Source organism: Meles meles, chromosome 6 (assembly GCF_922984935.1).
Source record: "Meles meles chromosome 6, mMelMel3.1 paternal haplotype, whole genome shotgun sequence".
NCBI classification, from domain to species: domain Eukaryota; kingdom Metazoa; phylum Chordata; class Mammalia; order Carnivora; family Mustelidae; genus Meles; species Meles meles.
In genome coordinates, this window is record NC_060071.1 from 67,571,826 (window position 1) to 67,597,604 (window position 25,779).

The window sequence follows — 25,779 nt, forward strand, 5'->3', positions numbered from 1 at the left end:
CAAAATTAACAGAACACTGCCCAACAGCGATAACACTCGCGAGATAAGAATGCAAAGGGCGAGAGAAACTCACTATCTCGCGAGAAGAGGGGGCGTCGGCGGAAACTAGGCAATGGCCCCCTAAGCGACCCGGACCCCACCGATGGGCGGAGCCAGAGTTAAATCCGCCCCCTTCCGGCACCTTTCCCCGCCCCCCAGCCCTGAGGTGTTGGGCTCCCGGTGCGGACAGCTGGGCTCTCCTGCCTCCACCCGGCTGGTGCGGGTCGTTTTCAAAGCCTAGGGAACGCGCTTCGGCCGGATTTGAGGAGGGGGGGCGGGGAGGGGCCTGCGGCTTGCGGCCCCGCCCCCTTCTCCGGCTCGCCGGCTGGCAGATTGGCCCGCCTCCTCCTTCGGCCGTCCCTGGGGCCGCGTCCCCCAGGCAACTCAGCTTCTGAGGCCTGAGCTTCTGCCCGCAGGTGTCGGCGCCGAGGCCCCAGGGCACAGCCTAGTTCGACCCCATGGTGGGTTTTGGAGCTAACCGGCGGGCCGGCCGCCTGCCCTCCTTCGTGTTGGTGGTGCTGCTGGTGGTGATCGCGGTCCTCGCCTTCAACTACTGGAGTATCTCCTCCCGCCACGTCCTGCTTCAGGAGGAGGTGGCGGAGCTGCAGGGCCAGGTCCAGCGCACTGAGGTGGCCCGCGGGCGCCTGGAGAAGCGCAATTCCGACCTCCTGCTCTTGGTGGACTCGCACAAGAAACAAATCGACCAGAAGGAGGCCGACTACGGCCGCCTCAGCAGCCGGCTGCAGGCCAGGGAGGGCCTGGGGAAAAGATGCGAGGATGACAAGGTAAGGACGAGCCTTCTCCTTTCAACCCCCATAGTTTCAACCCCGGGGTGGGGGGGCGGTTAGCCCGCCGCGGCTGCTTTTTGCCTTCCAGGATCGCAGCCCTGGAGGCTCCCCTTACCGTCAAGTCTGTCAGACTTTTTCCGGTTTATCACTGCCAAGTTCTCCAGTCTCTACCAGACGAAACTGGCCGTTAAGTTCTGCTTCTCTAGAGTGGCCTGTGTGTGGATGCCGCCTTTTCTCCAAGCTCAGCTGCTGAGCTGGCAGTAGTAGTCATCTGGCCTATGTGGCAGCCTTAGGTTTACACAGACAGCAGTCTAGAGATTGCCAGATTTGGTGTTGGTATTGTTGCCTTATCCTTATTCCGTGCATACAGATCAATATTTATTTCTTTAATTAAAGAAATTAATTAAAGAAAGAAACCTCTAACTCCTGTTCTTACGTATTTTTAAAGCAGTATGACTTTTCTTAAACTGTGTAGGTTGGTATGTTAAGTAGTTGAAGAATCAGATATTACTACATTTTTTGTGATCAAAGGGTTACAGTAAATGGGCTCTGGAGCCACACATGAGCCAGAATTGTGACTTGGACATAGTTAATACAAAATTATGTACTCAATTTGAATTGTTAATGAAATTAGCCAAAAAAGGTAGAATCTATAATTATGTTCTAAGCAACAGAATCTCATGTCAGTGTCGTTGTTGTTGAGAGAAATAAAAATGAAAATTTTTATGGTTAAGTGGCTCTTAGGGTTGGTGTTTTATGTAATTGGAAAGCCATACAAAGTTTAAATTTAAAAAGTTTGAGGTTGGAGTGTAACTAGACCTGCTACTGAGTAGTTTTTTTTCTCATTCACCAGCATATTGGAGTTACATTATTAATTTATGACTTATGCAACTTCTGTTGGTACAGCAGAGTTGTGAAAATTTCTGGGTAGGCTAAATAGATGCCTTTTTTCTGGACCCTTCTACGGTAATCTTCACATTTTTTGTGTGTTCCTATTGTTATTTTAAGTTTTTATTTTGTATGTCAAAATCATTTGTACCAAGTCATTGTAAATTGGAGCTCCAGCTTCCTTCTTTTCATCTTCTTCCACCTGACTTACTTCATGCAGATTGGGGCCCTCAGGTAACTGCTGCTCTATAAACCTCTTCTTTTGCCCGTAACATAGACATCCTCTGAGAGGAGCAACACATCAGCAAATTTATATACGTGCTACACACTGAACTATAAAGACTGAAAAATTCTCTTGTGTGTAGTATGCAGAAATCTATGAAATTTTGGAGTATTAAAATAAGGTCGTTAGGGGCGCCTGGGTGGCTCAGCGGGTTAAGCCGCTGCCTTCGGCTCAGGTCATGATCTCAGGGTCCTGGGATCGAGTCCCGCATCGGGCTCTCTGCTCAGCAGGGAGCCTGCTTCCCTCTCTCTCTGCCTCTCTGTCTACTTGTAATCTCTCTCTGTCAAATAAATAAATAAAATCTAAAAAAAAAAAAATAAGGTCGTTAGACTTGGCTAGGCATTGCTCTTCAAATTCTCTCCAATCTAAGTGGAAAGATAAGTTTTTTCTAGTCATTATACTCTGTTCCATTTCTTCCATATACTGGTCTGTAATTATGTTTCAGCATGTTTTCCCTTTTCCCTTCAATCAGGTACAGGTGTCCCTCATTCCAAATTTTTTTTCATTCTACTATATACTGCCTTTTTCCAGCCAACCAATTTCTTCTTTTCTTTTCTTTTTTTTTTTTAGAATCATTTTCACTTAAGGGTGTCTTTTTTTTTTTTTTTTTTCAAGACCTTATACATTTATTTGACAGAGAGAGAGAGCACAAGCCGGGAGGGAGCAGCAGAGGGAGACGGAGAAGTAGGCTTCTCAAAGCTGGGAGCAGTATGCGGAGCTCGATCCCAGACCCCAGGATCACAACCAAGATGAAGAAAGATGCTTAACGGACTGAGCCACCCAGGCGCCCCACCAATTTCTCTCTCTTTTTTTTTCCTTTCACTGCTAAACGTATTGGTGGTCTAGAAATGCTTCATCTACTTCTTTTATCATTTCCATCCTAATCTTTTTTTATTATGCTTGCCAGCCTTCTTTCCTCTCCTTTTCTTTTTTTTTTTTTTAATATTTTATTTGTTTATTTGACAAAGATCACAAGTAGGCAGAGAGGCAGGCAGAGAGAGGGGAGGAAACAGTCTCTCCGCTGAGCAGAGCGCCCGATGCGGGGCTCCATCCTAGGACCCTGAGATCATGACCTGAGCTGAAGGCAGAGGCTTTAACCCCAGTACTGAGCCACCCAGGCGCCCCAAGCTTTATTATTTTCTATAACTGATGTAAAAATCGCTCTGGGTGGTGATAGTGTTGGAGGAAGAAGTAAATTAGTCAAAGAAAAGTGTCTCGTTCATTTTAAAACAGACTTGTTCATTTAACGTAGTATCTTGAATAGAGGCTATGCCTTTTAGGGTTTTTACCTATGGACACTGGTGGTGGCCTGCTCAGTGTCCACTCCACCCCACTTCATTTTTGCAGACGAGCCCTATTTTGTCTGATATATATCCTTCCCTTGTGACTCAGGGATAAGTCCTGATAGATCTAAACTGATTATGGTAATTTCATTATTCTTCCTGGTGGTTAATTTAATGAGGGGCTTTTGATGTGGCTGGTTGAGTTGTGAGGGGAAGTTTTTCTTGCTCCTTAAAGAATGACATTCTAAAATATTCTTACTCCAAATCTAAAATCCCCAGTCTAATCATGAGAAAGCATCAGACAAATTCATACTGAGTGACATTCTGCAAAATACCTGACAAGTGCTCTTCAAAAGAGTCTCACTTAGGTGCCTGGGTGGCTCAGTTGGTTGAGTGTCTGCCTTCAGGTCAGGTCGTGATCCTGGGGTCCTGAGATGGAGCCTTGCTTCCTGCTCCCTGCTCAGCGGGGAGCCTGTTTCTCCCTCTGCCCCTCACCCAGCTTGTGCTCTCTCCCTCTCAAATAAATAAATAAAATCTTAAAAAAAAAAAAAAATCCCAAAACAAAAAACCAAGAGTCTCACTTGAAGAGAAGGTCTCTTCTGTCAGATGTTTCTTCTGCATGTGATACCTGAAATGGAGAGGTCAAGAGTGCCAGGAGAGTTAACCCGAGGAATGGCTGAGGCACTGAAGGTTATAGGGTAGAATATTGTAATAGAATAATTGGCACTTGTTACTTGAGATAAAAAATTTTCCTATTGTTTAAGTCAGTCAAATTGAGATTTCCTTAACTGCATCCTAAGGTGTCCTAGTAACATTCTTATTGTCATGGTAGTCTAAGGTGTAGGTTAAGTTTTATACGTTCCCAGGGCAGTGTGGGCAGTGATCTCAGAATTGCACGTCATTTTGGGGGTCTTCTAAAGTCTTTTTCTTAAGTATCAACAGTGGTGTTTGGATGCCTGAGGAGGCATTTCTTTTATAGTCTTTTGGAGACCATGATCCTATGGAGGCATCACCCCCTATATGCCCACCTCCTTCCAATAGATGTTTTACACCAAAAATCCCTTTGCCCTTCTGAGTTGCTTTAGTTAGTATGTGTAGGGGGTGTTGGCAAGGCAGTTCTTGCTCAGACTTTTTTTCTTTTCTTTTTTTAAATAAACTTTCAGAGGTGCCTGGCTGGTTCAGTCAGTTGAGCAGCCTACTTTTGGTTTCAGCTGCGGTCATGAACTCTGGGCCTCTCAGGGTGATGGGGTAGGTAGGGCTCCCTCCTCAGGCTTCACGCTCAGTAGAGGTCTGTTTCCCCTCTGCCTCTGCCCTTCTCCCCGCTCACCACACTCTCTCTCTCTCTGTCTCTGTCTCTCTCTCTCTCTCTGGAATAAATAAACAAATCTTTAAAAAAATTAAATAGGGCATCTAGGTGGCTCAGTTGGTTAAGCGTCTGCCTTCAGCTTAGGTCACGATCCTGGAGTCCTAGGATGGAACCCAGCATCTGGCTCCTTGCTAGGCAGGGAGTCTGCTGCGCCCTCTGCCTCTCCCTCTGCTCGTGCTCTGTCTTTCAAATAAATAAATAAAATCTTTAAAAAATAAAAAAATTAAATAAACTTTTATTTTACAACAATTATAGATATATGAATTTACTGCAAAGATAGTACAGAAAGGGTGCCTGGGTGCGTCAGTGGGTTAAGCCTCTGCCTTCAGCTCAGGTCATGATCTCAGGGTCGTGGAATCAAGCCCCACATCGGGCTCTCTGCTCAGTGGGAAGCCTGCTTCCCCCCTCTGCCTGCCTCTCTGCCTACTTGTGCTCTCTCTCTCTATTAAATAAATAAATAAAACCTTAAAAAAAAAAGATAGTACAGAGAGTTTCCATACACCCCACACCTAGTTTCATTATTAACATCTTACATTAGTATGGTACATTTGTCATAATTAATGAACCCCTGTTGATACATTGTTATTAACTAAAGTCCATACTTAATTCCAGTTTCCTCATTTTTTACCTAATGTCCTTTTTCTGTTCTAGGATCCTATCCAGAGTACCACATAACATTTAGCCTCATGTCTCCTTAGGCTCCTTTTGGTCATGACAGTTTTTCAGGCTTTGTTTTTGATGACCTTGGCAGTTTTGAGGAGTACTGGTCAGATATCCCTCAGTTGGGTTTTGTCTGATGCTCTTCTAAGGATTAGATTAGGATTATGATTTTTATGGTTTTGGGGAAGAAGACCACAGAGGTAAAGTGTCATTTTTATCACATCATATTAGTAGTACGTCTCTCAAAATGACTTCTCACTGTTGATGTTAACCCTGATCACCTGGCTTGAAGTAGTGTTTGTCCTGTTTCTCTACCATAAAGTTACTCTTTTTTTCCTCTTTTTCCACACTGTACTCTTTGGAAGGAAGTTACTATGTGCAGCCCACACTTAAAATGAATGGGCATTATACTCTTACCTCCTTAAGGTCAAAGTGTCTGTATAAATTATTTGAAAACCTTCTGCATGGACCTTTGTCTCTTTTTCCTTAATTAATTTATTTAGTCATTTATTTATATTAGTATGGACTCATGGATATTTATTTTATACTTCAGGTTATAATCCAATGTCACTTTATTTTTTTGCTCAAATTGTTCCAATTTTGACCATTTGGAGCTTTTGAGTTGCTTCCTGCATCCCTTTGACATAATACCCATTGCCGTGACATGCCCCTTTCTTACCTTCTGGCAATAAAAGGTGCTCCAGGTTTACCTTGTAGATTTCCTGCCTCAGTCCTCAAATCAGCAATTTCTCCAAGAAGACTTGATTTCTTTCATTGAAAAATGGTATTAGAGACGAAGATCTAGGTGCTAGGTGTGCTACTGTCAGGGTAGCTTTGGGAGTCCAGAAATCCCGGCTCCAAAGGAATCAGAAAGGTGATATTGGACGTCTTCCAACTTAATGTACTGTCCTGCCATTTTCAATCTGTTACCTCTGTTATCTGAGCTATTAGAACACAGAAATAACTTAAGGGAGTGTAAGTTGTCTGGGAAAGTAAGAATCAAGGCCCACTTCTGTGGGATTCCCCCATATTTATCTTATTTTTTTGCCATCCTCTAAAGGAGTTTCCCCAGAGGGTTCCGTTAGTTTACTAGGACTCCCATGCAAAATACTGCAGACTGGATGGCTGAAAACAACAGAAATTTTTTGTTCTCACAGTTCTGGAGACTAGAAATCCAAGGTTGAAGTACAGCAGATTTGTTCCTTCTGGAGCCTCCTCCTTGGTTTGCAGATGGCTGCCCTCTTGCAACTTTGTTATCACATGGTTGTGGTCCTCCCTCCCTGCCTGACCTGCTTTGCACACAAATCCTTAGTGTCTCTTCTTTTTCTTATAAGAACATGAGTCATAATGGATGAGGGCCCTACGCTAATGGCCTCATTTTAACTTAATCACCTCTTTAAAGACCTTATTTCCAAATAGGTTACATTCTGAGGTACTGGGGCTTGAGACTTCAATATGTGGATTATAGGGGGAACACAGTTCAGCCCATCAGAAGGGGAATCTATGATGCGCACAATACCTTTCTTTCCTCTTTGCATCAGAAAGGACTATCCTGGGGCACCTGGGTGGCTCAGTGGGTTAAAGCCTCTGCCTTTGGCTCAGGTCATGATCTCAGGGTCCTGGGATCAAGCCCCACATTGGGCTCTCTGCTCTGCAGGGAGCCTGCTTCCTCCTCTCTCTCTGCCTGCCTCTCTGCCTAGTTATGATTTCGATTTCTCTCTGTCAAATACATAAAATATTAAAAAAAAAAAAAAAAAAAAGAAAGGACTATCCTTCTGTTTCCTGCCTATAGGGTATTTCTCTTATCTGACCTTGAATTCTTCCTATGTGTATCTTATATTAAAGCTGTGTGGTCCACATGAGCCAAGTCAGGTTCTTGCAAATTAAAAGGAGCTGTTAGACTGTACTCCCCCACATTGTTGCGTAATTACAAATGCCAAAAAAAAAAAAAATCAGTTTTGAGGTTTGGAGCTGAACAATAAATAATCTCTTTTGCCTTTAACAACCACAGTCTTCCCTGAGGCAGGATATACCTGTGGTTAAATAGGGGAAAAATTATGTGCCAGAAAGGAGGATGGGAAGCATATTACCTTTTTACCCCCAAAATATGCTCAGTGTGTGTGTGTGTGTGTGTGTGTGTGTGTGTGTGTGCATGCACGTGTGCATAAAACCTTGGCACATAGTGGATATTTATTGCTGTGGACTCAAATCCTGGTGTTGCCATTTAGTTATGTGTGTAACTTTGGGCAAGTGATTTCTCTCTGCCTCATTTTCCTCATCTGTAAAATGAGGATAATAATAGTTACCTCTTTTTCTTATAAAGTTTAAATGAAATTTATTAACATGTTCAGAATAATGCATACCATATACTAGGAAAGAAAGAAAGAGAGAGAGAGAAAGAAAGAGAGAAGGATCAACAGATAGATAGATTGGCTCAGTAAGTGTTATACTAGCTGTTATTTCACAGCTACATCCTGTCTTCTTTCCAGGATGTAGAGAGTTCCTGCCTAGAACTGTTCCCACCTCTAGCCTGCCTGCTCACCCATTGCCCCTGGTTGTTTGACTTTTTTTTTTCCTCCCCCATTTCCTGGTCCATTTTTAATTCGGCTTCTTTTACTCCTCCCATATTTTTCTTAGCTGATTGCCCTGGAGCCTGCCAGTTCCTCTGTGAGTTGAGGATCAACCTCCTACAGTTCTTGTAATATGCTGCACATGATAATTCCTGCCTTGGCCTCTGCCTCATCAGTCATAATCTGGCCAAGTTCTAGCTGTAATTTAATTGCTACCTCAAATTATTCATAAACCATACAAAATTCATATCTCCTCTCCACACTGTATCACTTTCATATTTTCTTGGCCATGCAACCATTATTAGACTGAGGTTAGAAATTTTGGTGTCGGGGCACCTGGGTGGCTCAGTGGGTTAAGGCCTCTGCCTTCAGCTCAGGTCATGATCCCAGGGTCCTGGGATAGAGCCCCGCTGGGCTCTCTGCTCAGGGGGGAGTCTGCTCCCCCTCTCTTTCTGCCTGCCTCTCTGCCTACTTGTGCTATCAAATAAATAAATTTAAAAAATTTTTAAAAAAATTTTTGGTGTCATCTTTAATACCTAGCATCTGGTATTCAGTGATTTAACATACAGAGGTGTTCCTTGATCAGATTGAGTTAAAAAATATCTTCCTGGTTACAGAATAGAGAATTGACTGGAAAGGAAACAGCAGTAGCTTCCTAGCTAGTCTCCTTGCCCAGGTCTGTATTTCTTTCAGTCGGTTCCTACCCCTAACGCAGATCTGATCTTCCTCAAAACTTACATTCAGAGTGGCTGTTTCATTGCATTAATTCTGATGTCTAACTTTTAAGGTCTTCCCATGGAGTGGCTTCAATGACCTTTGGCTCCCATGATCTGACTCAAACTGTGATCCAGACATGTGATTTTGTTTCTTTTTGTTTCCACCTGCCTCTCTGTGCATGTTAATTCCTGCTTTTGTACTTTTGTTCCTGGTGTTTGACTCTTAGTGTCTTAACCTCTGTTCTGTGTACATTATTTTATCAATCTTTTACCCAGCTTTAAAAAAAATTTTTTTTAAAGATTTTATTTATTTGACAGAGGTGAGAGAGAGAACATGAGCAGGGGGAGCAGCAGAGTCAGAGGGAGAAGAAGGCTCCTGGCTGAGCACAAAGCCCAAGGTGGGGCTTGATACCAGGATCCGGGGATCATGACCCGAGCCGAAGGCAGTCTCTTAACCAACTGAGCCAGCCAGGCTCCCCTTTATCCAGTTTTGTTTTGTTTTTTAAAAATCTATGTCCAGGACTTCTGCCCCAGAGCATGCTTTTCCTTCCTTATATACTATTTATACTTACTATATGAACCACACTAATTTGTTTGTTTTTCATTTTTCACTAGTAGCTTCTTATATGTTAATGTTGTCTTCTCAAAAAAAGTTTTAAGTTCCATGAGGAAGGACTATATTGTAAATCTTTCCTATGGGTTCTTAATAGGCCTTAGTGCTGATACAAAGTGTTATGGGTTACTGGATTAATGTGGACCCTGATCCTCTGTCTTGTATCCTTATAAGAGGACATTTGGACGTGGTTACACAAAGACACACAGGAAAGAAGAGCATGAGACAATGGATGCCTTGACTCGAGTGATGCATCTACAAGCCAGGAGATGACAGGGATTGCTAGGAACAATTGCTGAGCCACCCAGGCGCCCAGCAGTTTCTTATAAAGTTAAATATATATCTGTCATAGGACCCAGCCATTCCACTCCTAGGTTTTTACTGAAGAAGAATAAAAACATATGACCACAACAAAAAAAATTTATACACAGACATTCACAGCAGCTATATTCACAAAAGCCCCAAACTGGAAAAACCCAAATGTCTATCAACAGGCAAATGGATAAACGAAATGTGATAAATCTGTAGAGTAGAATATTTCATAACAATAAAAAAGAATGAATTACTGATACACCCAACAACATAGATGAATCAAAAAAGCATTGTGCTGGGTGAAAGAAGCCCAATTAAAACAGTACATAGTTAAGATTCCATTTATATAGTTTTCTGGAAAAAGGAAACTAATCTATAGTGATAGAAAACAGAATTGTTGTCACCTGAGGCCAGAGACAGAGGAAGGGATAACTAAGGGATGAAAGGAAACTTTGAGGGGGTGGTAAAAATGTTCTCTTTCTTGATTGCAGTGGTGGTTACACAAATGCATAAAGCTATCAAAAGTCACTAAATTGAATGCTGTAAATAAATGTGGTCTGTTGTACGTAATTATACATCAATGAAGTTATTTAAAAATAAAAATTAAGCATGTCATAAAAGGAGGTGATGAAGAAGCCAGTCAATTCCTTCCTATTGCCCTAAACATAGCTCATAGATCTTTTCACACTCTGACTCCAGCCTTGCAGTCCAGCATCAGATATTATTATTCTCCCTTTGGTTCCCTCCTCTACACATACTGAACTTTTATATCCTCTAACACTCCATGGTTTTTCCTCTTCTGTGCTTTGAAACATGAAGTGTCCTCCATTTGGAACTCTCTTCTCATCTTTTCCAAGCTTCTTATTTCTCCAGACCTCTCTCTTTTTCTTTACCTCACTAAAACCTCATCTTTTTTAGGACTCAGCTTTCTCTTTCTCTTTCTCAAGAATGTCTTCCCCAAAACTCTTAAATTGGGTTAGGTCTTCCCCTCATATTCTCTGCTCAATTGTAAGCTCTATAATCATGTATACTGTATTTGCTCTCATTCTCTGATTCACTGCTGCAGCCATAGTATATAGCATAGGTACTACTCCAAAATAGAAACTCAAACGTATTTGATGAATAAAGTAATGAAATTAGGGTTAAAGATGGAAGCACGGGATATAAAAACATTCAATAGGAGACAGATATGATGAGAGAAGAATAGGTGTTATTAAAGCCGAGGGATAAAAATTTGAAGAAGGAAGGACGGGCAGGACAGATCAGTACAAAATGCTAAGTAGGGTCAAGTTTAAGAATGAAAAATGTTAGTTGATGAGTTCTCTGTTAATCATCTAATGAGAAACAGTTTTGCCCCAAGGTGAATTTAAATTAGATATACAGGATTGAAATTATAAGGTGCAAATATATCATTTTATATTAAATAGAAAAGACTTGCTATAGATAAGGTTTGATTTGATCCTTAGGGAAAGGACCTAGTTTGCCAGATACAAAGAATCAGACATGGAAAACAGGCAACATTGTTCAAAGGAGGACCTACCTGGCCAGGAAGAAATAATGGCAGGAAAGTTAGATCAAGTTATTTAGGAATCAGAAAGAGAACCTTGAGGCAGTGGGGGAAGCTGGAATTACTGCATACCTAGCTAGCTGTGTCTAAAGGGAACTTTGGACTTTCAGTCAAAGGAAATGTTAATTTTCATCCAAGGAAGAAGGTAAAAATGGGGAAAATTTAGGTCTTAAGCCACAAAAAATTAGTTCTTCTTGCTTAATGAAGTCACAATCTACAAAGTTCTCCTTATTACTCAGAGGACAGGTGTCACACCACACAATTAAGGATTGTTTCTCTTCCTCTATCAAGGAGGTGGAAGGAAGCTCCTTGAATGTCCTTTTACCTTTTCTCTGCATAACTAAATCGTAGCCATCAGTTTTCTTTTCTTTCTTTTTTTTTTTTTTTAGATTTTATTTATTTGAGAGAGAGAGTGTGCATACCCAATTTGAGGGGTGGGGAGCAGAAAGAGAGGGATAAAGCAGAGTCCCCAATGAGCAGGAAGCCTGGGTCAGGGGAGACACTTAACCGAGCTATCCAGGCACCCAACGTAGCCATCATTTTTCAAGGATCAATTTATGATCTCCTTGGAACCTTCTGGGGATCACTGTTCCTTAATATGGATGCAAAAGAAAGTGGAGAAATATGAAAATAAAGGGAGACAAAAAAGAAAAATGGGGACAGATTTCAAAGATCTTTTTAGTATAGAGTAAGTGCTCAATATATTTTTGTCAGTTTAATTAATATATTCAGGCCTAAAGAGAACAGTACAAGACTAACTATACCAATATACCCAGGAAAAAAAGGAATTAACGTTACTGAATGTCAAACTCTGTACTGGACAGGTGTTAACATATTTTATTTCATTAATCTTCTCATTTTGTGAATGGAGAAACAGGCTTAAGAGGTAAGGCAGAATTCTAAACTCAGGTCTTTGATTACGACAACCCTTGCTCTTTCCAGTAAACTGTGTTGCCACACAGTACTTTATATGTATGTTTATAAGTATATAAAATTAGGGGCGCCTGGGTGGCTCAGTTGCTTAAGTCATTGACTCTTGGTTTCGGCTCAGGTCATGACATCAAACCCTGCACTGGGCTCTATGCTTAGTGGGGAGTCTCTTTAAAGATTCTTTCCCTCTACCCCTGCCCTGTCTCTTTCATGTGTGTGCCCACTCCCTCAAATAACTAAATAAATAAATCTTTTTTAAAAAGAGAAAATGTAAAATTATATATATATGTATATATATATATTATGTGATATTATATAAGAGCAGTATCTCACCAACAAATTAAATAACTTCAGAGTATTCACTATGTGTATTAGTTGCTTAGGGCTATAACAAAGGACCACAAACTGAATGGCCTAAAAGAACAGAAACTTGGGGTACCTGAGTGTCTCCAACTCTTTGTTTGGACTCAGGTCATGATCTCATGGGTAGTGGGATCAAGCCCCAAAGGGGAATCTCTACTTAGCAAGGAGTCTGCTTGAAGAGTCTCTCCCTCTGCCCCTACCCCACTTTGTCTTTCTCTTTCTCTGTCTTCTAAAATAAATCAATCAATCTTAAAAAAAAAAAAAAAAAACCTAAACCCCAAAATTTTTAAAAACCCCAAAACTTGTTATCTTACAGTTTTGGAGAACGAAAGTCCGAAATTAAGGTGTTGTCAGCATCATATTCCCAGAGCCTCTAGGGGTAAGATTCTTCTAGCTTCTGATAACATCAGGTGTTCCTTGGCTTATGGCAGCAGAACTCTGGTCTCTGTCTCCATCTTCTATAGCTATCTTCCCAGTATGTCTGTGTTTCTTTGTCTCTTCACATGGTGTTTTCTTCCCTAATTCTGTTTTCTCTTCTTCTAAAGATACTGGCCAAATTGGATTAAACTCTGCCTTAATCCAGAATGACTCTGTTTTAACTTGATTACATCTATAGTGGTTCTCTTTCCAAGTAAGGGTCATTCACAGGTACTGGGAGGTTAGGACTTCAACATATCTTTTTGGGCACACAGTTCAGCCCATAGGAAATCTAGAAATCAATTTGGAGTGAATTGAATCTTAATAATACAGAATATTTCAATCCATGTATGTGGTGTTTCTCTATTTTTTAGCTTTTTTTAAATTCTTGGAGCAGCGTTTTATAATTTTCAGTATTTAGCACCCCTACTTATTTTACTACATTTATATCTAAGTATTTTGTGTACTTGATGCTATCAAAAATGAAATTATATCTTTTATTCTACTTGTTCTTTGCATAGAAATGAGATTAATTTTTGTATGTTGATTATTTCCATGCATTAGAGCTCATTCTAGTATTAATGGAATCCAAGGACTTCTAAAGAATCTACCAGTAAAAAGCCACAATACTCATTAGTAGTAGGTTTTTTGTAGCCTGCTTAGAATTTAGAATTCTTTATGTGTATCTTCGTGTCATCTGCATATGAAAAAATGAAATCTGCATATGAAAAATGAAATCTGCATATAAAAAATTCCTTTTTTTTTTTTAAGAGAGGGGGAAGGGGTGGGACAGAGGGAGAGGGAGAGATAGAGAATCTTAAGCAGTCTTCACATCTAGTGTGGAGCTTGATGCAGGGCTTGATCTCACAACCCTGAGATCACAACCTGAGCCGAAATCAAGAGATGGATGCTTAACCGACTGAGGCACCTGGGTGCCCCTCTCCCCTTTTCAGTTGCATGATTTTTATTTTATTTTCCCTTGTCTTACTACAAAGGCTAGGACCTCTAGTACAATGTTAGATAGAATTGGTGAGATTGGATATCCTTGGAGAGAATGCATTTGACAAAATTTAATACCCATTTATGATAGGAAACTCTAAGCAAAATAGGAATGAAAGGAAACTTCTTCAGATTCATAAAGGGTATCTATCAAAGCCCCCACAGCTAACGTTATATATATATATATATATATTTAAAGATTTTATTTATTTACTTGACAGACAGAGATCACAAGTAGGCAGAGAGGCAGGCAGAGAGAGAGGAAGAAGCAGGCTCCCCGCTGAGTAGAGAGCCTGATGCAGGCCTCCATCCCAGGACCCTAAGATCACAACCTGAGCCGACGGCAGACTTTAACCCACTGAGTCACCCAGGTGCCCCACTAACGTTACATTTAATGGTGAAAGACTAAATGCTTTTCTCTAAGTCCAGAAACATTGTGAATTTTGATTAATTACTTGATCTGATTAAGCTTAAAACATTTATTCTGGCTGCAGAATAGAGAGTTGGTTGGAGGGAAGAAAAAAATAGATGTAAGGAAAATAATCAAGGTTTTTATTTAAAATTTGTTTTTTAGTAGTGCAGATAAGAGATAATGGAGTCTTCAACTAAGCATAGTGCAATTCTTAGCCTGGTCGGTACTAGCCTCATGGAGCATTTTTATTAGCATTAATGACAGGGAGCATTAGTGGCATTTAGACATTGAGGTAGGAATGGTAGATGTTCTGTTTTGCAGGAGTGAATTCCAACAATGAGGAGCTATCCTGCTTTTATACAATTAAGATTTTATACAATTAAGATTTTTTTAAATGCTACAGTAGAACTATTTACGAAGGGATTTGAGAGTACAAAGGAATAATTAACTGCTTCAGGAAGTCAAGAAGAAAAGGATTCACTGAAGAATGAATCCTGATAGATGAAGAGTAGTTCACCAAACTTAGAAAGGGGTAAAGCGGGGTGCCTGGGTGGCTCAGTGGGTTAAAGCCTCTGCCTTCGGCTCAGGTCATGATCCCAGGGTTCTGGGATCGAGCCCCACATTGGGCTCTCTGCTCTGTGGACAGCTGCTTCCTCCTGTCTCTCTCCACCTGCCTCTCTGCCTACTTGTGATCTCTGTCTGTGAAATAAATAAAAAAAAAGAAAGAAAGAAAGAAAGAAAGGGGTAAAGCCAAGAAACATAAATGAAGCCAGGAAAGATTGAAAGTCTGTTGTACCTTCATGGGTGAGGCAGTTCAGTAGGAGAGTGGCATGCAGGGTGGTGAAAAGGAAGGGAATTTGTGGCTGGAGATAAAGCTATTTGGGGTCAGACTCTTCATTATCATTTTTTTGTTGTGGTAAAATATACTTAACATAAAATTTATTATTTTAGGAATTTAGGGGTGCTTGGGTGGCCCAGTTGCTTAAGTGTCACCTTTTTTTTTCTTTTTAAGATTTTATTTTATTTATTTGACAGAGAGAGAGAGAGAGAGAGAGAGCACAAGCAGGGAGAGTGGCAGGCAGAGGGAGAGGGAGAAGCAGGCTCTCTGGGATCATGACCTGAGCTGAATGCAGACACTTAACTGACTGAGTCACTCAGGTACCCCAAGCATCCAGCTCTTGATTTTGATTCAGGTCATGATCTCAGGTTTCTGAGATTGAGCCCCACATTGGGCTTCATGCTGGGCATGGAACCTGCTTCAGATTCTCTCTCTCCGTCTCTCCCCTCCTCCCTCTTTAAAAAAATTTTGCTATTTTAACCATTGTTTTAAAAGATGTTATTTATTTATTTAATTGACAGAGAGAGTGAGCGAGCGACTGTGAGAGAGGGAACACAAGCAGGGGTAGTGGGAGAGGGAGAAGGAGAGGGAGAAGCAGGTTTCCCGCTAGGCAGGGAGCCCAATGCGGGGCTGGATCCTAGGACCCTGGGATCATGACCTGAGCCAAAGGCAGACGCTTAATGAGTGAGCCACCCAGGGGCCCCTGTTTTAACCATTTTTAGTTTATAATTTAATGGCATTAAGTACATTAATGATGACAAATAACCATTACCACTATCTATTTCTACAACTGTTTTTATCATTTCAAACAAAAACTCTGTACCCATTAGGCAATAACTATTCCCATAAACCAGCCCAGATAACTTCTATTTTACTTTAGTCTCTATGAATTTGTCTATTCCAGATTCTTCATACAACTGGAATGATACCATACTTGTCCATTTCTGTTTGGCTTATTTCACTTAGCATAATGTTTTCAGGGTTTACCATGTTGTGGAACTTAATTCCTGTTTATGGCTGAATAACATTACCATCTTTTTCTCTCTGTGTATTTATATCATTCAGTTTATGCATTTATCTGTTGCTGGACACTTGATTTGTTTCCACCTTTTGGCTATTGTGAATACTGCTACTACTTTGAACATTGATGTAGAAATATCTGTTTGAATCTATTTTTAGTTCTTTTGGGTATTTACCTAGGAGTGGAATTGCTGAATCATATGGTAATTCTATGTTTAACGTTTTGAGGAAGCACCAAACTGTTTTTCACAGTGCCTGCACAATTCTGCATTCTTACCAGCAATGTACAGGGGTTCCAGTTTCCTTTTATCCTCATCAACATGTTTGTTTTGTTTTTAATAATAGCCATTGTACTGGGTATGAAGAGATACCCCACGGTATTTGCATTTCTCTCTAATGATGTTGAATATTTTTTCATGTGCTTCTTGGTCATTTTTATCTTTGGAGAAAGATCTGTTCAAGTCTTTTGCCCATTTTTAATTGGATTATTTGTTTTTTGCTAAGTTGTAGGAGTTCTTTATTTACTCTAGATGTTAAACCCGTTTCGGCGACACCTGGGTGGCTCAGTCTGTTAAGGGTGTGCCTTCAGCTCAGGACATGATCCCGAGGACCTGGGATCGAGCCCCGCATTGAGCTCCTTGCTCAGCAGGGAGCCTGGTTCTCCCTCTCTCCCTCTGCCTGCCGCTCTTTCTGCTGTGTGCACGCTCGCTCTCTCTCTGACAAATAAATAAAATAAAGTCTTTAAAAAAAAAAACCTTTTCAGATATATGATTTGCAGATATTTTCTCCCTTCAGTATATCGTTTTTTCACTCTGTTGATAATATCCTTTGATGCACAAAAGTTTTTAATTTTGATGGAATCCAGTTTCATCCATTTTTTCTTTTGTTGACTTTGCTTTTGGTGTCATAATTAAGAAACTATTCCCAAATCAGAGGTCATGAAGATTTCCCCTTGTATTTTCTCCTAAGAGTTTTATAGTTTTAGCTCTTAAGTTTAGGTTTTTGTTCCATTTGAGTTAATATTCCTGTATGGTATAAGGTAAGACTGTAACTTCATTCTTTTGCATATCGTTATCCAGTTTTCCCACCACCATTTGTTGAGGAGATTTTTTTCTCCCCATTGAATGGTCTTAGCATCCTTATTGCAAAATCAGTTAACATATATGTGAGGTTTTATTTCTGGGCTCTTTGGGGCCAGACTCTTAAAAGTCTTAAATGCCATACTCTAAGGAGTTTTAATTTCACCTTCAAGGTGGTAGAAAACAATATAATCAAATTTGTATTTTGAAAAGATAGTTATGGGTATAGTATAGAGGATAATTATAGAGGAAAGAAAATGAAATCAGGATCAGTTCAGAAATATGTTGTTGCAGAAGTTTAGGCAAGAACTATGGATCTATATTTAAGACAATGGCAGCAAGAATAGAAAATAATAGAGTTGACAGACCGGTGCATTTGATATTCATAGCTAAACTCCAGAGTAGGTAGGACTTGCAGTTCCATTTTATAGATGAGAAAACTAAAGCTTTTTTGTTAAAGATTTTATTTATCTATTTGAGAGAGTGAGAGGGACCATGCACGCACACATGCACAATTTGGGGGACAGGGCAGAGAGAAAGGGAAAAGCAGACTCTCTGCTGAGCAGGGAACCTGATCGTTGGACTCAATCCCAGGACCCTGGGATCATGACCTGAGCCAAAGGCAGATACTTAACCACTGAGCCACCCATGTCCCCCGAAAACTAAAGCTTTTAAAAGTTTTTTGCCTCTGATCTTTAGTACCTGATGTTGGATCTAAAACAGGTCTTCTGATTCCTAATGCCATAGTTTTTTTAATGTATTATGGTTACTTTCTCAGATGGCGAATTATAATAAACATGGGACACAAGGGATTAGTTTTGGCACTGGTCATACTTAACATTTTTAATGAATGACTTAGAAAAAGTTCACAGTCTACAGTGGCACTCTTTTTTTTTTTTTTTTTTAAGATTTTATCCCTGTATTTGACAGAGAGATCACAAGTAGGCAGAGAGTCAGGCAGAGAGAGAGAGAGAGGGAAGCAGGCTCCCTGCTGAGCAGAGAGCCCAATGCGGGGCTCCATCCCAGGACCCTGAGATCACGACCTGAGCTGAAGGCAGAGGCTTTAACCCACTGAGCCACCCAGGTGCCCCTACAGGTGGCACTCTTAAAGGGCAAGGGTTATTAACAAAAAGATCATTAACTGAGTTAGGAAAAAAGTTAAAGCTCCAGTGGAAGCATTTAGGAGAAAATAATCCAAAATGTACTTATTTATAGAGTAAGTAACTCAGCGCCAGCAAAAAAGGAATCGGGAATAAAGTAACATGCTAGGAAATTCTTTGAAATTCCCAGTTTATCATTTTGGCAAAAAAGGCTAAATTTGAGGGACTACTATTTTAGGTACTGGGAACAGTAAAGAAGATATTCTACTAGGTAACATCTATTAAACACTTACTATGTGCCAGGCAGTGTTGTAAACACTATTTGTTCATCTCAGTCCTCTGAGGTAGATAATATTCTCATTTTACAAATGAGGAAACAGAAGCACAGAGAAGTTAATAAGCAGTTCAGCCAAGGTAATAATAAGTTATGAATTCAGAGTTCAGACCCAGGCAGCTTAATCTTAGAGCTGTTCTTTTAAGAACTATGTTATCGGGCTTTCCATAGTCACAGTCTTTCCTTATGCGCAACACTGTTCAGTATTAATTACATGAGGGAGGTTTAATAAAGATACAAAGAACAACCGAAATCAAGGAATGAAAGGTCAGTTACTAAAGAACCATCTAAAAAGACTGAAAGAGCCTATGACTAAAAATATGGATAGAAACTTTCCATACCAAATTCTCCAAGGCGTTTTTGTGCTTATACACATTCTGCTTATTAGTGACCCATTCTGATAGCCACTTGCCTAATGCCATATGGTATCTTTTACTTTAACTGGAAGAAAGGAAGAAACTATTTTAAAGCTTAGAGGAAAGAGTTTCTTAACAAGTTTTACTTCTTTAAATAGTACTTCTCCCCCAAAACAAAAAGCATTTATTTCTCAAATGTTAATGGTGCCTGGAATGCCTTCAATTTGAGATTTGAGTTAACAGCATAGTGTCTGTATTTTCCAAATAGAAAATCAGGACATCATTTCTGAAAAAATTTAAAAAAAAAACTATGGAGAAAAACTGCATAACATAAAATTGACCATCTTAACCATTGTTAAGTGTACAGTCATGTTAGCAATATGCATATTGTTATGCAACAGATCTCTAGAACCTTTTCCTCTTCAAAATTGAAACTCTATACCCATTGAACAAAGCTCTCTCTTTTTTTTTTTTTAAGATTTTATTTATTTGACAGAGAGAGATCACAAGTAGACAGAGAGGCAGGCAGAGAGAGAGAGAGGGAAGCAGGCTCGCTGCTGAGCAGAGAGCCCGACGCGGGACTCGATCCCAGGACCCTGAGATTATGACCTGAGCCGAAGGCAGCGGCTTAACCCACTGAGCCACCCAGGCGCCCCGAACAAAGCTCTCTTTTTTCCCTACCCCAGCCCCTAGCTGAAAGAGAATTTTCTTGATTTGAGAAAAAAATTTAAAAACTATTACTGTGGCATGAAATTACATGTTTTATTGCACATATAAGGAGTCCCTTTCATTCACAGAAGGAAATTATATTAAATTGGAACCTTTAGAAAATCTAGGACATATACTCACTCAAAGTGCTGAGGACTGAAGTGAGCTTTCTAGTACAATGACTTCTGGGGAATTAGTATCAGAAAACTAAGGGCTGACTCTACCACCATCAGTTTTTTTTATTTGGAAGTAATGAGTATGGTCACTTGAGATAACTTTCATAGAAAGTGAGGCTGAAACCCAGTTTTGGTCTTCTGCTATGTAGAAGGATTATTGCTGGAAGTAAGTCTGGTAGCTTATTCTGAAAACAGTAACATATTCCCTTAAATTCACTCTAATCAGGCTTTTGCCCTCATCATACCAACTGTGGTCTAGTATTTGAGTATTGGCTAAAATCCAGTTGTCAGTTCTTAGTCATCATTTTACTTCACCTATGAGCAGCATTTGATACAGTTGTTTACTTCCTCTTCCTCCTTGAACCATGTTCTTCATTTGGACTTACAGGAAATACTGCGTTCTTTCCACCTCACTAGTCATTCCTTCTCATTCTGTTTTTCTGGTTCCTCCTCAAATAGCATACCCCAAGGCTTAGTCCTTGAACCTCTTCTTTATCTAGAGCTCACCCTGCCACCTCTTTCAATACCATTTATGTACTGATGATTTCCAAATTTATATCTCTAACCCAGACTGTTCTCTTAAATTCCAGCCTTGATATTTAACTCTCTACTCATCATCTTCTGCTGGATGGCATATATGGTTTTGGACTTAACCAGTCCAAAGCCAAATTCCCGATCTTTCCCCTACCTCAGAACTTCTATGCACAGTTTTTCCTAGCTCAGTTAATGGCAACTCCTCCCTATCAGTTTCTCAGGCCAGAAGCTCTGGAGTCATTCTTGACCTTTTCTTAGCTCCACATCCAATTTATCAGCAAATCTCGTTGGCTTAGCTTCCAAATAAATCCAGCATTCAGACACTTCTCTCTACCTCATTTACTACCACTCTGGTCTAAATTATCACCATCTCTTGCCTAAGTTATTGGTGATAGCTTAACCTGATTCCTTTCTTCTTGCTCCCTGCTCCTATTTCAATCTGTTTTCAACATAGCACTGTGTTAAAATGCCAGTTAGGTTATATTCCTTACTTGCTCCAGTGGCTTTCATCTCAATTGCAGAAAAAGTCCCGAGTCTTTCCAGTCGTCCACAGGCCCTAGACCTTCTGCTTCTCTTACATTTCTCTGACCTCTTACTACCCTTGTTGCTCATTTCATTCACACCATGCTGGCTGTTTTGATCAGTTCTTTGACGTATCAGTCATTTTCCTGTGATGATGCTTTTACACTGGCTATACCCTCTGTCCTGGACCCACTTTCCCCAGGTAGCTTCATGGTAAGGTTCATTCTTAAAAGTTTTCATTTAAATGACAGGTTTTTGTTAAGGCCTTACCCCCTTTTCCATCTCTAATGTATTTTCTCCACAGCACTTACCTCTTTCTATGCTATTGTATGACTCCTTTGTTTATTATAATAAACATTATACATTAAATATTATAATCTTCTAGCAAGAGCAGGGATTTTTGTCTTTTGTTGTGATTTGCTATATCCCCAGTGCTTAGAATAGTGACTTGTGTGAAATAGCTGCTCAATAAATATATGTTGAATAAATTAACATAAGAAGAAATTAAATGCACACTTAAGACCCAAAAGGGAATTTGACAACGGTGTTGGGTAGTCTTGGTAGGAGGTGACTGGGATATGACTGAGTTAGAGGGGACCTGGAAGTGAAAGCTGTGACTAGGGCCTAATAGCATAAAAAATTGGGAACATGTTGGAAGGATGGGGCTAGTGAATATAATGAAATTCTTAGTTATAGAAATTAACATTATGATATTGTAGACTCAGCTTAAGTCTTGGTTTTTAATTTAGAGTAGTAAAAAGGAAAGGAAAGGGCACTCTGATGAACCACGGACATAGGAAAAAGTAGTTTAAATTAGAGATGGTTAAAACTAGCTTGACTATGTCAAGGAGACCATTTTTGATAAATGGATAAAGTGGTTCCCACCTTTTGGAAGGCATTAAATGCTTGGTAGAAGAGTTTCACACTATGGGTAATAGTATTCTATTATTGGATTTCAACTGGAAGAAACATTTTTATGGAAAACAAGTTTTTGCCAAGATGTTTGTCACTACCATATGGAAATAGATAAAAGTGGGAAAAAGACTGGTGATAGGTTAGATTTCTTCATCTATTTATTCTGTCACAATGTTGAGTACCTGAATTGTACCAGGGGATAAGGGGTGACCAATCGAATAAGATCTCTGCTCTTACAGAGGTTCTCTTCTAGTTCAGCTAGATGAAAATAGTCCTTGTAGATCAAGGTGGTTGCCATGAACATAGAAAGAATTAAGGGTCAGATCTGAGAGAAATTGCAAAAGAAGAATTGGCTGGACTTGATGAAAGCTTGTCTGGAGTGTGAATGCATGCAGTTGTAGGCACTAATGGGCTGGTTAATAAGATGAAGAGAGGGAAGAGGCAGGAGAACCAAAAGATTAAAGGTAGTGTGGAAGCTGAGAAGGGTTGCTAGTTTGTGGAGAAACTATTTTTATTTTTTATATTTCAAGTTTTAAGGATTAGTGAGGTGTTTAAGTAGAAATGCTTTATGAACTGGAAATGGCAGATGGGGAGGAGACTCTTCCTCTCGTACCTTAAAGTCTGCCTTTCTTTCCCTACCGACCTCTCCTTCTCTCCTTTCTGTTTCTTAGTCCTCCATCTGTATCGTCTTATGTGGCTTAAAATTTATCACTGACTTGGGGTACCTGGCTGGCTCAACTGGTAGAGTATGCAGCTCAGTCTCCGGATTGTGACTTCTAGCCCCACATTGGGTGTGGAGCCTACTTAAAAAACCAGCTGGTTAAGCATCTGACTCTTGGTTTCAGCTCAGGTTGTGACCTCATGGGTTGTGGGATCGAGCCCTGCTTGGGGCTCCTCTATCAACAGGGAGTCTGCTTGAAAGAATCTGTCCCTGTGCCCCTTGCCCCACTGGTGCACACTTTCTCTCTCTCCCCAAAATAAATAAATAAATTTTTAAAAAGATTAACACTCACTTAACATGCTCTCTGTGGGTTGACTGAAGGTACTGCTCTACATCTTCCTCATTCTAGGAACTAGGCAGACGGAGCAGCCCCCATCTGAAACATCAGTTGCTATGGTAGAATGAGAGAGTGGTGAATTATGCTCCTTGTAATTTCTTATATCTGGGAGTGATTCATGTCGTTTTGCTCATATTTCATGCAACTATTGATCTCAGGATTGTGAGTTTGAGCCCCATGTTGCATGTAGAGTTTACTTAATTAAAAAAAATTAAAATTTGTGAACTTCAGACTTGCATATTCTTGGGAGAATATATCAAAAAGAAATTGGGGGGTACTTGGGTGGTTCGTCAGTTGGTGGAGCGTCTGACACTCAATTTTGGCTCAGGTCATAATCTCCCGTTGTGAGATTGAGCCCCTTGTTGGGCTCCACACACTCAGCATTGAGTCTGCTTGGAATTCTTTCCCTCTTCCTCTGCCTCTCTTCCTGCTTGCATGTGCACTTCCCCCACCCCCCAAATGGGTGAATAAATAAAATCTTTAAAAAAAAAAAGATATTAGAACTGCCGATGGACTATATTTGTTTTTCAGCTTCACCTGGACCACTTATCCTTTCCTTCTTTTCCAGCAGCCTTGTTCATTCGTTACTACCTATCCAGCTAAGATTCCATGGTCGGTTGTTTCAGTTTAGTTTCTCTCTTGTACATGCCATTATTCTCTCTTGTACATGTCTATTTCAAGCATAGCTGGAGAAAAGCATATAACCAGACTGGTACTTGTAGAAATTTATGTTCAGCTGCCCCAAATGGGTTTTCAGCAGTCCTTACAAATTACAATACTCTCTAGACAGCATTATCTATTCCAACAGCTTTCAAACTTTTACCCTCCTCAAGCCTTCCCCACCTTCTTTCCCCCATTTAAATTCCTCTTTCCCTTTCTACAGCCCAGCAGGTGATCTTGTCTCCTTTTTGACCAAGAATTGGAGAGGAACTGATAAATTTTTATTACCAAATCTGTAGGCATACCTACTTCTCTAACCATATGTTTTCCCTCCTTGTTGGGGTTAAAAAAAAAGTTCCTACTTTCTCTAGGACCAGCCTCTATACCTGTTTTCTGGATTTAATTCCCTCCACCTTTACAAAGACCTTGTAATATTATTAATTCAGTCTCCCTCTTATATTCAACTTCTCTGTCTCTACTTGCTCCTCGGTACTTGAAAAATGCTTTTCTTCCTTTCCGAGTTACATTTCTTGAAAAGCAAATTGTCTTTGTTCACATTTGGATTTTCTCTTCCTACTCCTGATATCTCACCATCTCTTCACCCAGCTCTCTGTGCTCTTGGCTTCCATTACACCAGACTCTTGTTTTTCTTCTCTCAGTTCTTTCGTCTTTTAAGATTTTATTTCTCTATTAGAGAGAGCACATGAGCAGGGGCAGAGGAAGAGGGAGAAGCAGGCTCCCTTGCTGAGCAGGGAGCCTGGTGTGGGGCTTGATCCCAGAACCCTGGAATCATGACCTGAGCCTAAGGCAGACACTTAACTGACTGAGCCACCCAGGCACTCTGTGAAGTTTATTTACGTAGCTGATCTAGTATATGCACAGTGTCATGAGCACAGACTCTTGTGTGGCACTGCTTGGGAGGATATTCAGAATCTACTGTAGGCATATGAAATAAAGTACAGTTTCCTTATCTGTAAAATGTAAAGCCTACCTCATAGGATGTTTGTGAGAATTAAATGTAGTGATACTTATAAAACACTTAGCACAAGACCCGACACAAAAATAAACATTACAAAAAACCAAACATTTACACCCATCAGTTTGTATCAATATCCCAATTTGATCCAGCTAGTATAGGTGCCGGCCAAAGACATAGTATAGATTACTCAATCACTAAACCTGGCTGCTTATCAGAATCACTTGAGCTTTTAAAAAAAGATTTCTGGGCCCATTCCCAGACTACTAAATCACACTGGAGTGAGGTGGAGGAGGCAAGAATATGTATTTCTTACAGCTCCCTAGGTGATTCTAAGCATGATCCAGGTTTAGCAGTTACATTACAGAAGATAGAATTGCTTCTAGAAATCATCTGGGTATGAGATATAAGGAAAAATGTTTCTGGTGTGGAGAAAAAGGAGCCAGAAATGACATCTGTAAAAAGCAAATTATATATAACCTTTGGGATCAGTGGTCAAAGTTGTGCTGATTGCCCAAGAACAGGTCATAATGAAAGTGAAGCATGCACAGCTGAGCCATTTTCAAGGTCCCAGAATGAAAAGAGAAGGAGAGCAACTGAGCTGGTAACAGCTGCCAAAATTAATTCAAAGTAGCCATGTGGGATGGGGAAAGCACTAAAAGAGCTTCAGAAAGAGTTGGTAAAAATATAAAGATTAAGTGTTAGGTATTGGAGGAAGAAAGATTAGAGGAAAATAGATGAAATAGCTGGGGATGAGCGAGAAGTGCTCTAGGAAACTATCAGAAGATAATTGTTACTAAAGAAAGAGATAAAGAACATATGTCTTGGAAGAGAAAAAAAGGTTTCAAGAATGATAGTAAACACATTTTAAGAGATTAATATGGGAAAGGCCAAAGACAGCATGCATAATAGCCAATTACAGATCGACTTCAAATCCCAGAGAAAAAAGCATTGCAGAAGAGGAGAGGGAAACTAAGGCCTAAGGCAATGAAGTTGATAACAAGGGGAAATAAATGAGGGAGTTTAGAAGTCTTGGAGGATAATTAGAATTATACAAATATGAATAAAGTACAGTTAAGGTAGAAAACTATGTAGTACAGAGAGTGGAGCATGAAAATCTAGGGAGTCATTCAGCAAACATTTACTGAGTTGGATGCACAGGGATGAGTGAGAGACAGTTACTCTTCTCATGGAATTGTCATTTCTGATAAACCTTGAGAGTAGAAGACAAACAAGGTGACATTCTTATTGGAAATAGGGCTGTGTGTGATGAAAGAATGTTTAGTTTTTGGCAGGA

At 40.2% G+C, this 25,779-nt stretch overlaps 1 protein-coding gene across 2 annotated transcripts in view; it reads left to right on the plus strand.

Annotated features, from left to right (window-relative positions):
• The first annotated feature begins 204 nt into the window (after positions 1-204).
• Positions 205-25,779, plus strand: part of GOLM2 (golgi membrane protein 2) — a 104,899-nt gene continuing 79,324 nt past the window's right edge. For both annotated transcript variants that reach the window (XM_046008497.1, XM_046008498.1), the window contains exon 1: positions 205-824. In XM_046008497.1, the coding sequence (XP_045864453.1) occupies positions 498-824 (327 nt within the window). In that variant the 5' untranslated portion in view covers positions 205-497. The remainder of the gene's footprint in view (positions 825-25,779) is intronic.